Source organism: Hipposideros armiger, unplaced genomic scaffold (genome assembly GCF_001890085.2).
Source record: "Hipposideros armiger isolate ML-2016 unplaced genomic scaffold, ASM189008v1 scaffold_388, whole genome shotgun sequence".
NCBI classification, from domain to species: Eukaryota; Metazoa; Chordata; class Mammalia; order Chiroptera; family Hipposideridae; genus Hipposideros; species Hipposideros armiger.
In genome coordinates this window covers 760,706-777,764 of record NW_017731738.1, presented here as the reverse complement: position 1 = coordinate 777,764, position 17,059 = coordinate 760,706, and the positions used below count along the sequence as shown (strand labels likewise).

The 17,059-nt window shown below is 42.9% G+C and overlaps 1 protein-coding gene across 1 annotated transcript in view; it reads left to right on the top strand.

Annotated features, from left to right (window-relative positions):
* The window catches only part of LOC109393777 (olfactory receptor 13J1-like), an 18,285-nt gene extending 1,497 nt beyond the window's left edge, over positions 1-16,788 (top strand). The window contains exons 2-4 of the mRNA XM_019663354.1: positions 5,868-5,966; positions 11,275-11,405; positions 15,823-16,788. Coding sequence (XP_019518899.1) covers positions 15,850-16,788 — 939 coding nt within the window. The 5' untranslated portion in view covers positions 5,868-5,966; positions 11,275-11,405; positions 15,823-15,849. The remainder of the gene's footprint in view (positions 1-5,867; positions 5,967-11,274; positions 11,406-15,822) is intronic.
* The last annotated feature ends 271 nt before the right edge of the window (positions 16,789-17,059 follow it).

Here is a 17,059-nt window from a genome sequence, read left to right as displayed (position 1 = left end):
AGAAAGAAACCTTCCTTTATTTTAAAATTTATATAATTTACTTTATAAAACTAGCATAACCCTGATACCAAACCTGACAACCATTAGCACAAAACCACTATGGACAAATCTCAAAATTCTAAAAAATAAATAATATATTTATATTTTTTGTAGACTATTGAGAGACTAATGCTCCATAAATCTATATTTTTAAAATTTCAACAATACACATGTTACTTGTATAATAATGAAAGCAACAAAAGTCATAGCAGCTTTACAAAAATATTCAGAAACCATGCCCACCCAAATAGAATACATCTGAATCCTAGCCAAGCAATCCACCTCATTCACCAAGGATGAGAGCCAGAATCGGAAACTCGATTGGTATCAGCTTAAAGATGCCAAAAAATAGAAGAAGTATATCAGGTTGGCTGTCCTCAGGGATGTGTGGGAGCTGATTAACCCAAGGCAACTGTGTTTCCACACTGCCCCTGGATGGCGTGCCTGTGGGCTTTTAGACATGCACATGTGGACAAACGTAGTAAAACTTTCTCAAGCCTCAGTCTCACCTGTGCACAATGAGCGACAGATAGGAGGCAGATGGAATCTGTGCTTGCTGTCTAAGGGTCTGTCCTCTCCAAGTCTCTGTAATTTTCTGAAACCACCCATCATCTAAAGATAATTGTGACACTTAGAATTATATTCATCTATTTAAATAAGATCTATTTAACCAGGTCCTGTGTTCAGTGCCCAGACTAGGGAGAAGAAAGACACAGTCCTTGCCCTCCAGGCACTTTTCACCTACAAGGGAGGACAAAAATGGAAATGATTACAAGGTACCAGGTAAATTCTGGGACCTAAGTGTTCATAGGGCCTCAGGAAAATGCAAAAGAGGGAGTCATTTATTAGCAATAAACTCCTTTCCCTTTCCTCCCCAACTTACTCTTTCAATGCTTGCTACAATAATTACACTTTACTAACTTATCTCTATAATTCTTACATTACATATGAAGCTTAGAGAGTTAAAGCACTGGTTGTGGGTCACATAGCTTGGAAGTGGCAGAGCCAGAATCAAGCCCAGGCCTTCCAGACCCCAAAGCCTACCTGATCCATGGCGAACTGTGCTAGACTGAGACATGGAACTGAACAAGTCATGAAGTCTCCCTCGGAAAGTTTGCCCTCCAGTGGGAGAGAAACCATGTTTCTGAGAATCCACATGTGAGGAACAGGAGGACATGAGAGGGTAATGGAGAGGTACTGGGAAGAGTCTTTGAAGGGCTTTTGCCCTAAAAAAAAAAATTGAAAAACTGATTAGGCTTTTGTAGAACAATGTTCAAAGAGATCATAGTTTCCTGAGTGGCTTTCCAACCTACCCTCCATACACACAGACAAATAATGTCTGCTTAAAAGTAGGCAATAATCAAAAGATAAGATGGTTGGATAGATGAACTGATATATGATAAAGCAAATTTAGTAAATGGTTAACAATTGTAGAAACTAGGTTTTAAGTATCCGCGTATGGCTATTCATGCTACAATTTTTTCAGTCTTTCTATATGTTTGAAAATTTTCACACACACAAAAAGTTGAGGGGGTGAGAAGTAGGCAATAGTTGAGCGGGGGGAAGTAGGAGACTGGAATTTTCTAGTGCTGCCCCATATGGTAGCCACTAGCACATGGCTACTGAGCACATGAAGTGTGGCTAGTCTGAGTTGAGAGGTTCCGTATGTGTGATATAGACTCCAGATTTCAAACAGTACACAAAAGAATGTAAAATACCTCATTCATAATTTTTATCCTGTTTACATTTTTAAATGATAATTTTTTATGTATTGGGTTAAATAAAATATATTATTGAAATTAATTTCACCTGTTTCTTTTGATCCTTTTAATGTGGCTACCAGAAAGTTTTAAATTACATACTCGACGTGCATTGTATTTCTACTGGACAGCACCCTCTCTAGAGCATCCGGTCACCACTGGTCCTATTCCTTTGCTTGCTCTCACCTGCTCTGGACCAGCAAGCCCTGTGCTTGAGGAGGCAGAGATGAATCAAACAGAGTTACAGCCTCAGAGAGCTGAAGGTCAAGGCTCTGGGGACAAGCCAAGACAGACCTGAAAACATCAGATTATTTCAGCATCTTGGGACTCTCAGTGACCTCCTTGCTTGTGGGTGTCTGTGTGGTGCCTTTTGGGTTAGATACGGGGCAGAACCTTCCTAGAAAACATTTGGAAATATGTTAGGGGTGTTTGAGGTTGTCAGGATGACTGGGGAGAGGGGGTCAGTATTTCACATACCGAGGCCAGGAATCATAAACATCCTGCAATGAGTTGGATAGTCCCTCGTGAGGAAGAATTGTCCTGTCCAAAACTCCAATAGTGTGACTATTGAGAAACCCAGAAGGAGAGGAAGAATGACGCACCTGTTCCTTCCTTCTGGATAAGAACTCTGAGACCTGTTTTCCAACCCACACAGGGGCAGCACCATTATGTCTGTGGAAGCAAGAATGAGGAGCTTCTAGGGGTACTGAGTCAAATAATCCAATTCCATATCTCCTTAGGGTGGGAAAGACAGCTTGGGACAGTCAGGGAAACTCAAGGGCTTGGCTCCCAGCAGGAAACCTGTCTGATTACCAAGACTGCCAAAGGCTGTGTTCAATTAGCCCAGAATAATTGGCCTTCTGGGAGACTGTCTCCAGAGCTCAGGCCCTAAAATGCCAGAGGAACAGAAATCTGGGGGCAGTGCCCAGTAAAAATGAGTCATCCTTCTGGTCTGACCTCGGGGGCTGAGACTATGGGAGATGGGGAGTGTGGGTGGTGTCCCGCATAACTCTGGTTGAAGGACACGGAGCTCCCAAAACACTGTAGATCCCAGAATGCCTTGGTTGAGGGACAGATAAAGCTGTGAGGACTCAGAGGGAGGTAAAGGGCTTGAATAAACATTTCTCCAAAGAAGTTATAGAATGGCCAATAAGCACATGAAAAGATGCTCAATATCACTAAATCACTAGAGAAATGCAAATCAAAACTACAATGAGATACCATCTCACACCCATTAGGATGGCTACTATCAAAAAACAAAAAACAAGTGTTAGTATGTGGAGAAATTGGAACCCTTGTGCACTGTTGGTGAGAATGTAAAGTGGTACAGCTGCTATGGAAAACAGTATGGAGTTTCCTCAAAAACTTAAAAATAGAATTACCATATGATCCAGCAATTCCACTTCTGGGAATATACCCACCAAAACTGAAAGCAGGGTCTTGAAGAGATATTTGTATATCCATGTTCATAGCAGTATTATTCACAATAGCTAAAATGTGAAAGCAACCTAAGTTTTCATCAGCTGATGAATGAATAAGCAAAATGTGGTGTATACATACAATAGAATATTACTCAGCCTTTTAAAAAAGGAAATTCTGATATATGCTACAACACAGATGAACCTTGAGGATATTATGCTAAGTGAAGTAAACTAGTCACAAAAAGACAAATACTATATGATTCCACTTGTATTTGGTACTTAGAGTAGTCAAAATCATAAAGGCATAAATTGTAATGGTGGCTGCCAGGGACTGGGGGGAAGGGAGAGTGAAGAGTTATTGTTTAATAGGTGTAGATTTTCAGTTTTACAAGATAAAGAGTTATGGGGATTGGTGATGGGGATGGTTGCACAACAATATGAAGGTATTTAATACCACCTAACTGTACATTAAAAATGGTTAAGGTGGTAAATTTTGTGTTATGTGTTTTTTACCACAATAAAAATACATATTTATAAGAAATAAAATTTTAAAATGGAGAAATATACTATGTTCATAGACTGGAATATTCAATATCAGTTGTCCCCAAATTAATCTATAGATTCAATGCAATTCTTACAAAAACACTGAAGGTTTTTTGTTTGTTTGTTTGTTTGGTTGGTTTTTTTAAAGATTTTTATTGGGGAATTGGGGGGATGGGAACAATGCTGGGGAATTGGGGGGAGGGGAACAGACAAGTTGCTGTCCTTTTGTTCTTCAGTCTAGTTGTGGAGGACGTTGCTTCACTGGCCCAAGTTGGCACCATCATTGCGCTCTTCACAGGTGAGGCAGATCAGTCGCTGGCTTCTGGACAGCCGCTCACGCTGGCTGCTGGCTACACAGGGTAGCCCATGGCAATCCACTGCCACAGGGGCTGCAGCCTACGCTGTCGCCGAAGACTCACGGCAGCCCAGCTCCAGGTTGATCTTAGCTGTGGAGGGCAGTGTCACTGGCCCTCATATGTGGGATCCAAACCGGGGCCCTCTGGCGTTCCAAGCCAGTTCTTAACCATTGCGCCACTCGGCCGGCCCTGAAGGTTTTTTCTTTTAAAGCTTGTCAAGCTGATACTAAAATATTTATGAAATCATCAAGGTATTCATGAAGCAGAATAACAAGGCAAGAGGGCTCATCTTACCATATATCAAGAATTATTCTAAAGCTATTGTTATTAAGACAGTGCAATATCTTTGCAATGATAGACAAACAGACCACCATAAAGACCTCAAAAAAGACCCACACATACAAGGAAATTTGATTTATGAGATAGTATTGTAAATTATTAGAGAAGGGATGGTATTTTTCAACCAATAGCTTTGTTTTAGCCAACCTACCTTTTAATGCCTAATAAACAAGTGAATATAGGATGAGAAGTCTGAAGTCAATATAATTTTTGATCCTTGGTAAGAAATTTGGTTTTTTCTCCCTGGAGGACTTTAGGAATTTTCTTCAGTGGAGCTCTGAAATATGTCTCGATGTGAATGATTTTGTGTTTGTTTGTATTCCTTCAATCTGTTTGGTGGGATCTTTCAATCTGTACAGTAACATATTCCTTCAGCCCTGATAAATTTTCTTCTGCTAATACAGATGATGATGATGATGATGATGAAGAATAGATAATTTCTCCCTTTGACCCTCATTCTTTCCATTCAATTCACCTCCAATTCCTATTATTTGGGATGAAAATGATGGAACTATATTTCATATCATTTGATATTTCTTTCCACATATTTACGTTTCGGCATTCCTTAACTTGATCCTCTGGCTTGATAATCTGCTCTTCAAATGTGTCCATTCATATTTAGCCAATTCACAAAGTCTTCTGTAGGATTTTTTCGTTTTGTTTTGTTGTTTCTTTGTTTTTAGTTAAACAATCAACAGAATCTCTAATTGGTTTTTATTTTCATGTTAGCTTGTTATTTTTCCATGAATGAAAAATCTACTCTTGTCCCTCTGATGATATTAATCACACTTCTCTAGAAGTCTTCCGTTTACTTTATTAATTGTTCCTTCAATGTTATTTCCTCTTCATTGGGTTTAGTTTCTCTCTTTTATGGTGTTGGTTTTCCTTAAGTGTGTGCTGATTTTTATTGATGGGAACATCTGATTTCAGATTCCCTGCTGGCCTGTCTGTGGACTCAGCTTCCATTTCCTATCTCCAGGAATTATAATGGAGGGACTGGAGGTGTTACTGGGAGGATATCAACTCGATGTGGTAGCTCCCCATTCTTCCAGGGACTTCTCTGAGTCACTGGTTCAAGCATTGACAATGATTGACTCAGTCTGAGCACAAATATCTCTGAGGCTCTACCTGGAGCTGCCCACATACTGCAAATTTGAGTTTCTAACCAGTCATCCTGAGGGTTGCCTCAGACCTTTCCTCTTGCTCCTTGTAACTGTTGCCTCTGAGTTCAGAAAGCCCACAAAACCATTCCCTTTGTTTGGCTGTGGTTTCCTCCAACAATCCAATCTCACTTGCTTACCATTTTTCAGGAATACCTCTTTCAGGGTGGAACTCTCCGGTTTTTCAGTCCTATTAAGAATTTATTTTCATTTAAACTTACACGCGTTCTATCTTCTACAATTTTTCAGGAAGATCGCCAAGCAACTGTTGAGCCTCCAAACTGGGCTGGTGCCAAGGACTCAAGCTCTTACTTTCTGGACCAAAGTTGGGACATAGTTTTCTGATTTGTAAGTTTATTGTTATGAAAATCCATCCAAATTCATAAACATGAAAGTATATTTGAGAGTTTATTCTCACTGGAAATGACATAAAGATAATTATAAAGCTTAGAGAATAGGACATATCCATAAATAGATTGCTGGATTCTGAGAGAATATTCTTTTAACACAGACATGGTCTCTTTCCCCAAAGTCTCCTAGCAGTGAGAAACTTGTAGAACCCAAAGTGGCAGATGGCATGCAAATTTTATATTTACCAGATTCCTAAATCTATCATCCTGCTGCCATAGTGATCTGCCTGGGCCTAAGCCCTGGAATTTAGGACTTTATATCTGTGCCAAGCCCCCATCTTCAAAGGTTGTGAAGAATGGCCTGATGCCCACCAGGTGGAGCCCAGGAGCTGGAGCCCATCAGCTCACCCCCAAATCAATCCTGCACCTATGAGAAGAATAAAACATCATAAGGAAGAAGCATTTATCCCAGAAATACAAGGAGAGTTTAACATTAGGAATATATATATATATATATATATTGATGGAAATCACTTCATTAATATATTAGAAAGAGAAGAGCTGTACAAGTATGATCAAGACATAGTAAATAACCTGGATTAATGGAGAGACGAACTATGTTCCCAGATGAGAAAACTGGATTTTATAAAAATGTCAATTCTGCCCCTAAATCTCTCAATAAAGGCAAAATACTTACATAAATACATACATACATAGAATCCAGAAAAAATAAGAGTAAAATTCTAAAGATTTTTTGTGAAATTTGACAAGCTGATTGCAAATTTTATCTCGAAAAGAAAATGTGCAAGAATACCCAAAAAATTTATTGGAGAAGGCTAGTAAGAGGAATTTGCCTTATCAGATATCAATACGCACTAGAAATCTACAGTGATTCAAAAAGTGTGGTAGGAGGATAATAAGAGACAATAAAATTTCTTTAGAACATAACAGTGGATCTAGAAAGAGACTCATAAATATATGAGAAATTAGTACATGATGAAGACGGCATTTTCAAATAATGAGAAAAGAATTATTTTACAATAAATTCTGGTGGGGCAAGTAAATAAACTTACCCTAACTCACTCAATGCACAAATACATGCATACATACATACATACATACATACATACATACATACAATCCAGATAAAATAAGTAAAAATTTAAAACAAAAGTCTAAAAGTATTACAAGAAAATATAGAAAGGAAAATGTACTTAAAACATTGGAAATATGAAGGAAGAAGCAAAAGAAAAGGAAGACACAATTTAAGAAAGACACTATTTTAAAGAAAGGAAATTTTAAATAGCAAAAATTAACATGTGAAATTTTGCCTTAGCATTCCTCACCATCAGAGAAATGCAAAATAAAACAACAAGATGTCCTTTTTAATCAATCATAATGAAAAATTTAAAAGGCTGATACAGCACCTAGCATCTGTCGAGGTATAGAAAAATGGGTACTGTTGTGCACTTGTGGACATTTTTTTTTTTTTAAGATTTTATTGGGGAATTGGGGGAGGGGAACAGCGCTGAGGAATCGGGGAAAGGGGAACAGACAAGTTGCTGTTGTTTTGTTCTTCAGTCTAGTTGTGAAAGGATGTTGCTTCACTGGCCCAAGTTGGCACCATCATTGCACTCTTCCCGGGTGAGGCAGATCAGTCGCCGGCTTCTGGACAGCCGCTCACTGCGACTGCTGGCCGCTCACGCTGGCTGCTGGCTATACACGGTAACTCACTGCCACAGGGGCTGCAGCACACTGCAGCCCAGCTCCAGGTCGAGCTATTGTTCAGCAACTTAGCTGTAGAGGGCAGTGTCACTGGCCCTCATATGTGGGTTCCAAACCGGGGCCCTCTGGCATCCAAAGCCAGCTCTTAACCAATGCGCCACTTGGCCGGCCCCACTTGGTGGACATTTTAATTAACATAGCTTTTCTGAGGGTAGTTTAGTGCATCTTCAAAAATTTAAATAATTGTGCTTTTGATCCAATAATTTCCTATCAAGATACCTATCCTAGAGAGATATCTATACATGTGCCAAAAGAGTTGTATAAAATAATATTCTTTGCAGTATTGTTTGCATGGCAAAAGAAAAACACTGGATATAGCCTAAATGTCTAACAACAGAAATAGTAAAATAAGCTATAGAATATTCATACAATAGAATATTATGTACCACTTTAGGAGAAACAAATAATTATATGAAAATGTCTATAAGACATATTGTAATTTATTAAACGCAAACCTCGCATATTAAGGAAAGGCAATGGGGATTTTTTAACACCCAAATAGAAATTTGAAAAATGAAAAATATAATTTCTGAGATAAAAAATACATTGGATGACTAAATGCAACATGGTATCTTGGATTGGCTCCAGGAACAGAAAAAGGACATTAGTGGAAAAACTGGTGAAATTTGAATAAAGCCTGTAGTTTAAATAATAGCATTTAACAATGCTAATGTCTTAGTTTTAAATTTTTTAAAAAATTTAAAAACTTTTAAATTTTAAAAATAGTTGATTGTTTGGAGCAAAAGTAATAAGAATTATAGGATATATAACATATGTGGGATGAAAATATATGACAATAGTTCAAAGCCCAGGAGAGGGGAAATGGAAGTACACTATTCAAAGGTTTATACACTATAGGTGAAGTGGTGTAATATTAATTAAAGGTAAAATTACATTATAATTAAAGCAACCACTAAAAATAAAAGATAACTAGTAAGCCAATAAATGAGATAAAATGAAATCATAAAAAATACTTAATCCAAAAAAATACAGAACAAAATTTTAAAGGATAATAGAAAACAAATAGCAAGACAGGATTTAAACCCAACTATATCCATAATCATTCTAAATGTAAATGGTCTAAACATCCCAATTAAAACACAGAGATTGTCAGATTTAATTTTTTTATTATTATTAGTTTCAGGTGTAAATGATTAGACATTTACACACCTCACAAAGTGATAACCACAATGAGTCTACTACCCATCTGACACCATACGTAGCTATTATAACACTATTAACTATATTCCGTTTGCTGTACTTTACATCCTTTGACTATATATATGTTTTTTATTATAGTTGACATTTGTCATATTTAATTTTTAAAGACCCAACTCTATATTAATAGCATATGAAATAGACTTTAGAGGAAAATAATTTTAACAGGGATAAAGAGGGTCATTTGAAAATGACAAAAGGGTCAATTCATCAAGAGAACTTAATCCTAAAAGTTTATGTATCTAGTAACAGAGCTTCAAAATACACAAAGCAAAAACTGAAAGAACAGAAAGGAGAAGTAGACAAATCTATCATCATAGTCAAAGTTTCATTACCCCTCCCTCAATCACTGAAAAACAAGCCGACAGAAAATGAGGAAGTATATAGAAGATTTGTACTCCACTCCCAACCAACTTGACACAATTGACATTTATAGAACACTCCACCCAATAATGCAGGCTGCACAATTTTTTCAGTTTCACAGAGAATACTTATCATGCAGCAGGGCAGGCCACCAATATTTCCAATCCCCTACAACTCTGAGTTGCAGAAGCCAAATTTATGGTCAGTGTGGCTGAGAGATTGGGGGCTTCCTTTCTCCCATCAACCTCCTCTCATAAGGTGGAGGCTCTACCCCAGGTGCAGCAGTTAGAGGATACTTGGACCCCAATCTCACTCACCCCACTTGTAAGGCACTGGGAGAGGCAAGTTGAATAAATAGTTAAATAAAAATCCAACAATAGTAACAATACCCAAAGTAAAATAACCTTATTTGATTAAAAAGGCCCGTAAGCCCGCAGAGGCGTGGACTCTGAGAACTAGAAGGCATCTCAGGAGGAACCGTTCTAGATGACTGTTTTGAGCACCGAGAAGAGGGTCCAGGTAGAGGTGAGAGGCCCAGTCATTAACTGACCTGGGCAGGCTGGCTTTGCATTGATTGATGGATATATGATTCAAGGGTGGACAGATCATTGTCCTAGAGTGAGCCCAGGACCATGGTCTACCTCACTAAGTGACACTGAGCCAGTTCCTTGACCTCTCTAGGGTGTTTTTCCTGTCCATACAATGAGGATTGGTAAAGATGGTCTATAGGACTTCCTTGCTCTGATAGTCTAAAAGGTTGCTTCTCTTCATCCTTTTTACTCCTCTATTACATTCTTTCCAGATTTTGCATTTTTTTTAAGATCCTTATGACAGTTGAGCCAAGACCTCTAACTCTCCTGAAAGCAACTCTATCGTTTGTTCACTCACTCATTCATTTATTCTTAAATGTATTCTTTGAGAATTGCTTATGCATTCATTTAATTGTTTATCCATTCATTTATTCATTCTGTAAACATCCCTGGGCCAGCACTGGCTGGGGACTGACCTATAGGGTGGATCCCTGGCCCTGAGCCACTTTCTCCAACTTTTTCACACCAATTAAGATTTTTAAATATACTCTGTATAATTGGGTCTTTGGGACATCATCCCTGAAGTACCCCAAAGTTTCTAAGCTGGGCACATTTCCCTTCTCCCTCTAAATTGTCTTGGGGATCGCACAGTCTCTTGGCAAAGAGGAAGCTTTGAAAGGTGCCTCTTTCATTTGGCCTGCTCCCTGGGAGGCTGTCAGCCGGGATGGAGCTAGAAGCTTCCCAGGTCAGGGAGTGCCTGGCTGTCCACAGTAAACTACTGGGGACCTGTTCCACCTCTAGCCCAGCAGAATTTCCGAATTCTACCAAACCTGACACACTTTACAGAACTCCGCTGAGGCCTAAGCACTTTGTCTAATTCCACCACATTCTAAAAGTTCCACTTAATTCTATCCAGTTGCAAACACTTCACTGAACTCTCTTGAAAGCCTAGGTCTGTTTTCTTAGTTTGGAAAGCTGAGTCAGTGTGAAACCCCATGTCCTCGCACTGGGGTTCCCTGTAGAGAGGAGGCTCCGGCCTGTTTTCTTTCGTGCATTCCCCCAGCTCCAGTCAGAGAAGGTGTCTGGTCTCACATCCTCAGACATTTCCCAGGGAGCCAGGGGCTTGCTTCCGGAAGAGCCTGAAGGTAAGTGAAGACATGGGGATGTGGAGGCAGGGGAAGGGGCCTAGGCTGGGTTCAGGAGCCCAGGGAAGTACTGGAGCCCTGGCTTCCCCCTCTAACTCTCTGTGTGATACTGGGCAAGCCCCTTCCCCTCTCTGGGCCTCAGTTTCCCCACATATAACATGGGAGTGGTCTTGCTGATCTGTAAGATGCCTCCCAGCTCTGTGAGTGTCACGTAAGCTAGGAACAGCTCTTATTTGGCAGCCTTCTCACTCCCAATTTGTCTTAGCCCCAGGAAGTCACAACGAGACAGAAAGAAGTTGGCTGTGACCAGGCCAGACGCCTCAACTTGGCCTTCAGAACCTGGATGAGGAGAAGAGGAAGGTGGCAGGGGTAGGCAACTTGCAGGAAGTGACAGAGGTGAGCACCATCGTAGAGGTATAAACACAGGGCTGTGGGGTGCGGAGAGAGGGCTCAAGGTGGCCCAGGAGAAGGTAAAGGAAGGCTCCCCAGGGGAGGTGGTATTTGAACTGAATTTTAGGTGGCACTTGGCCAGGAGAGAAGTGAAGGCAGAATGGACACTGTGGGCTCAGCACGCAAAGCTTCCTGGCCCTACTTTGGGAACCCGAGTTCTGCGGCCACATCACTTCTGTCCCCCTCTCCCACAGGCCCCATCTCCCAGCTGAATGAAGAAAGGTAGAGCAGGGAGGTTCAGATCCTCAGCGCTCAGGATGGGAAGCAGACCAGACACTGAGCTGGTTTGGTGATCTTGGCCCTGTTCTGAGGTTCCTTTGTCCTCCTGGTTCATCCCGGACAGAGGTTGCTCCCCACTCTCAGGGTTGCTCCTTTTTTTTTTTTTTTAAGATTTTTATTGGGGATTGGAGGGATGGGAACAGAGCTGGGGAATTGGGGGAAGGGGAACAGANCCCAGGAAATCAAATATACTCATATAATCGACATTCCAGAAGTAGATAACAGAGACCATGGAGAAACAATCATTAAAGATATGCGGAAATTTTCCTGACCTGAAGAATTAAGTCTTTAGATCAAAGGTGCACTGAGTACTAGGCAAACTATTTGAAGAGGGCAGGCCAGACCTTTTAGATAAGGTATATCTGGGTGAAAATTTAACAGAAAAAAATGTAAACAGTGAAGTGCTTTCCTTTATACATTTAAATGAATAATTGCCAAAATATGGAAGCAACCAAGATATCCATTGGTAGATGAATGAATACATAAAAAATAAGGTACATTCAGACAATGGAATATTATTCAACACTAAAAAGAAATGAGCTATCAAGCCATGAAAAGACACAGAGGAATCTTAAAATGCATATAAATAAGTGACAGAAGCCAATCTGAAAAGGCTACATACTATATGATGCCAAGTATAGGACATTCTAGAAAAGGCAAAACTATGGAGACAGTAGAAGGTTCAGTGGTTTCCAGGAGCTAACAAGGAGGGAAGGATAAATAAATAGGTGAAACACGGGATTTTTTGGACGGTGAAACTATTCTGTAGGACACTGTAATGGTGGATGCATGTCATTATACATTTGTCAAAACCCTTAGACTGTCCAACGCCAAGAGCCAAACCTAATGTAAACTATGGACTTGGGGTGACCATGATGTGTCAATGTATTGGGTTGTTGGAAAAGTCATGATGTATTTTTTTCTATGTTTTTCATTGCAAAAATGCGTCATGACTTTTCCGACAGCCCAGTAGGTTCACCGATAGTAATAAAGGTGCCACTGTGGTGCCAGATGTTGATAGTAGGGGAAGCTGTTGGGGGGGGGGGAGTATTATGAGAAATCTCTGTACCTTCCATTCAATTTTGCTGTGAANCTGTCGTTTTGTTCTTCAGTCTAGTTGTGGAGGACGTTGCTTCACTGGCCCAAGTTGGCACCATCATTGCGCTCTTCCCAGGCGAGGCAGATCAGTCACCGGCTTCTGGACAGCCACTCACTGCGGCTCGCTGGCAGCTCACGCTGGCTGCTGGCTACACACGGTAGCCCATGAGGGTTGCTCCTTCTTTAGTGACACTTCCACTAACACCCTGCCTGGTCTCCATGAACTTCCTCCCAAGAAGCAGTAGTCCTGCCCAACCAACAGTCTGCATTACTGGTTCTGGGAGTGTGTGTGTGTGTGTGTGTGTGTGTGTGTGTGTGTGTGTGTGTGTGAAAGAGAGAGAGAGAGAGAGAGAAAGAGAGAGAGGGTGCCTGCTATGCATGTACATACACTCATGTGAATGACCGTCCACGTACACATGAGCCTATGTGTGACATGCATACTCATAGGTTCATATGCGTGTACCTGAGTGTCAAATGTGTGTTTGGGCACACACATGTAGGTGGGTGCATATGTGCTGACCCTATGTGGGTGTATGTGTATGTGTTTTCTAACAGGTAGTCAGTGGCTGCAGATGTCTGCTAGTGACTTTAGGGGATAAACTATAGTGTGTGGAACCATATGCAGAGAAGGCTGTGGCCTGGCCTGGTCACAGAGGCTGCAGGAAAGCATAGTACCAACTCTGTACCTCAGCCCAGCCCTGGCACAGTGCCTGCTGCTATTGACACTCTACTGAATGGGGGTGCCTCTCCAGGAACCCAGCCTCAGCGTTTCCCAGCTAAAACTTGAAGGCAGCTCATAGCTCACACTCCCCTGACCCCACAATGTTTCTAGACACAATAGAGCTGAGGCAAGACCCTCTATCTGAGGTCCCAGGGTGAGGTCAGGGCTCCCATTACTGCAGAAGTGGCCCTTTATCCCCTGAGGTAGGGCCCAGATTGCTAGACCCTGTGTAAAATTATGTCTATGAGAGTAAGACACTTCCTGTCACTAGAGGCATGCAAACAGAAGCAGGATGAGGCTAGGCATGGAAATTAGAGAAGACTTCTGGCCAGCGAATGGTTTGGATTCAGTGGCCTGGGAGCACACGTGTCCTCATTTGTTCCCCTAATGCCTAGCATGATGCCTGGCATGTGGTAGGAACTCAATCAATTATTTTTTTTTAAAGATTTTATTGGGGAATTGGGAGAGGGGAACAGTGTTGGGGAATTGGGGAAGGGGACCAGCCAAGTTGTTGTTCTTCAATCTTCGTTGTAGAAGACGCCAGTCGCCATCTGGCTGCCGGTTGTCAGTTCGTGGCCTCTAAGCTCAAGGTGCTGTGTTCAATCTTAACTGCGGGTGGGCGTAGCCACCATCTCATGTAGGCTTGATGTTAAGAGCGCACGCTCTATCTACTGAGCCATCCAGGCAACAGCTCAGCTCAAGGTGCCGAGTTCAGTCTTAGTTGCGGGTGGGCAAAGCCCACCATCAAACAGGCAATCTTGTTGTTACACCAGCTGAGCCATCTGGCCACCTGTTGGCAGCTCAGCAACAGCTCAGCTCGGGCACAATGTCACTGGCCCATGCAGTGGCCCTGTTGCTCAGAGCCCGTGCTCTTAAGCCAACTCTTAACCAACTGAGCCACTCAGCCGGCCTGAACTCAATCAATTCTTGATTCTAGAACAAATAAATGTGGGAGGACTAAAAGAAATTGGCTCGTGCAAGGGAGTCATTAAAGGGAATTGGTGCTCAACCCAGACCCAGGTTTGGGCAGTGCATCCCATGGGTTTATTGACATCGTGCCAAGTACCTGAAACACAAAGGAAAGGTTGTGTTTCTTATGCTTCTTAGCTGGTGAAAAACTGTAGAGAAAGACATCCATCTAATGTGATAAAAGAACCACCAACATTGGGGCTTGACAGAGCAAAAATATGCTCTGATCATGGTGTAGGGGTCACAGTGTTGGGAGGACTGGAGACTCATCTTGCCAGAGACCCATTGTGTGAGCTCAGTTTCCCCACCTGCACAATGGGAGAACCAAGGGGTCAACCTCTCAGGGCGCTTCTATGCTGATACCCTAGGAGTTCCTGAAGTCAAAGCAGCCTGGCTCAGGCCCAGAGGAAATAGGAGATTTGGGGCTGAGCCAAGAGGTCTATCAAATTGTAGCTCAAAAGGCCACGATGAAAGCATATTCTGAAGGTCAAGTCACACAGAGTAACTGATGAAGCAGGCCCTGTGGGGGGACAGGTGGACGAGCCCACTGATAGGCCCAGAGGCCAGCAGTCCCTTGAGGCACAATGTATGCTTCGTGCATGGAGTCCAGAACTGACCTGAAGAGACAAGTCAGGTTTCATGGGAACAGTGAAAAGCAACGGCTCAGAGGATTCCTTAAAGCCAGGAGGACCCTCAGAGACCAGCTAGCCCAGTGATTCTCAAAGTGTGATACCTTGGCCAGCAGCAGTATTACCCAGGCCTACTGGGTCAGAAGCTCTAGGGAAGGAGCCCAGTAACCTGTGTTTTAACGAACTGCCCAGGTGATTCTTGTGCATTTGAGTGCCTCTGATCCAGCCCATTATTTCCCAAACTATGTTGGTAGAATATTTATCTACAGTAGGTTAATGGGCACTCTGTAAAGGGAGGGTCTATGGCCAAATAAACTTGGAGATCACATGTTCTACACTGCATTTGGAAAGTCACAGATCACAATGGTACATTAAAGGCTCTGAGAAGTCCTGCACTAAAGAGTTTTATTTACTTCCCTTTAACCCAGTGTTGTCTCAATTTTATTTTTCAGATTGCCTACTAACATTTCCATTAACACTTTTAGGGAAATGCTGATCCAAATCATTTTCATATTGACAAATTGCAGCCTAGGGGTACGGGGATTGCCCAAAGTCACAGAGGGAGTGTGTGTGTCAGAGCTGGAAAAGACCCTAGCAATATGCCTCACCCCAAAAAGAGGCTCTGTGGGTTCCCCACCATCCTGCACCCTCTTTCCCTCATTTGCAGCTGTGCGTCCCTCCAGAGCCCTGCAGTATGGAGCCAGTCAATAGGACAGAGGTCTCTGAGTTCTTTCTGAAAGGGTTTTCTGGCTACCCAGCCCTGGAGCACTTGCTCTTCCTTTTGTGCTCAGCCATGTACCTGGTGACCCTGCTGGGGAACGCCGCCATCGTGACAGTGAGTGTGCTGGACGTGCGCCTGCACACGCCCATGTACTTCTTCCTGGGCAACCTCTCCATCCTGGACATCTGCTACACGTCTACCTTCGTGCCCCTGATGCTGGTCCACCTCCTGTCAGCCCAGAAGACCATCTCCTTTATTGGCTGTGCCATCCAGATGTGCCTGAGCCTGTCCACAGGCTCCACAGAGTGTCTGCTGCTCGCCATCATGGCCTACGATCGCTACCTGGCCATTTGCCGGCCCCTCAGGTACCCAGTGCTCATGCGCCACCAGCTCTGCTTATTACTGGCAGGAGCCGCCTGGCTCCTCTGTCTCTTCAAATCGGTGACTGAGACTGTCATCGCCATGAGGCAGCCCTTCTGTGGTCACCACATCATCAGTCACTTCACCTGCGAGATCCTGGCAGTACTGAAGCTGGCATGCGGTGACACGTCAGTCAGCGAGGCTCTCCTGCTGATGGGCGCCATTCTGCTGTTGCCCGTGCCCCTGGCATTCATCTGCCTGTCCTACACGCTTATCCTGGCCACCATCCTGAGGGTGCCCTCAGCCGCCGGGCGCCGCAAAGCCTTTTCCACCTGCTCGGCGCACCTGGCGGTGGTGCTGCTTTTCTACGGCACTGTCATCTTCATGTACATGAAACCCAAGAGCAAGAAGGCCCACATCTCCGATGAGGTCTTCACAGTCCTCTATGCTGTGGTCACACCCATGCTGAACCCTGTCATCTACAGCCTGCGGAACAAAGAGGTGAAGGAGGCCGCGGGGAAGGTGTGGGACAGGAGGCGGACCTCCACGTGAGGGAGGGCTCGCAGGTTAGTAGGCGAGGCCTCATGTGCCTAAAGTGAGGACAACGTAGGGAGCAGGGCTGTGCTTCTGGAATCTTCATCCCAGAAAGGCAGCACCAAGTCCCACTGATCTGCTACAGAATAGCTCGTGATCTCCCTTCTGCTCCTTCCCCCAGCATCACTCTCGGCTGGCTCTTGGCATCTCTCTCTGCATCTTTACACCAGTCCCCTGGCTGGCCTCAAGATTCCAGTCTTACTCCTTCCTATTTATCCTCCAAGGGGCA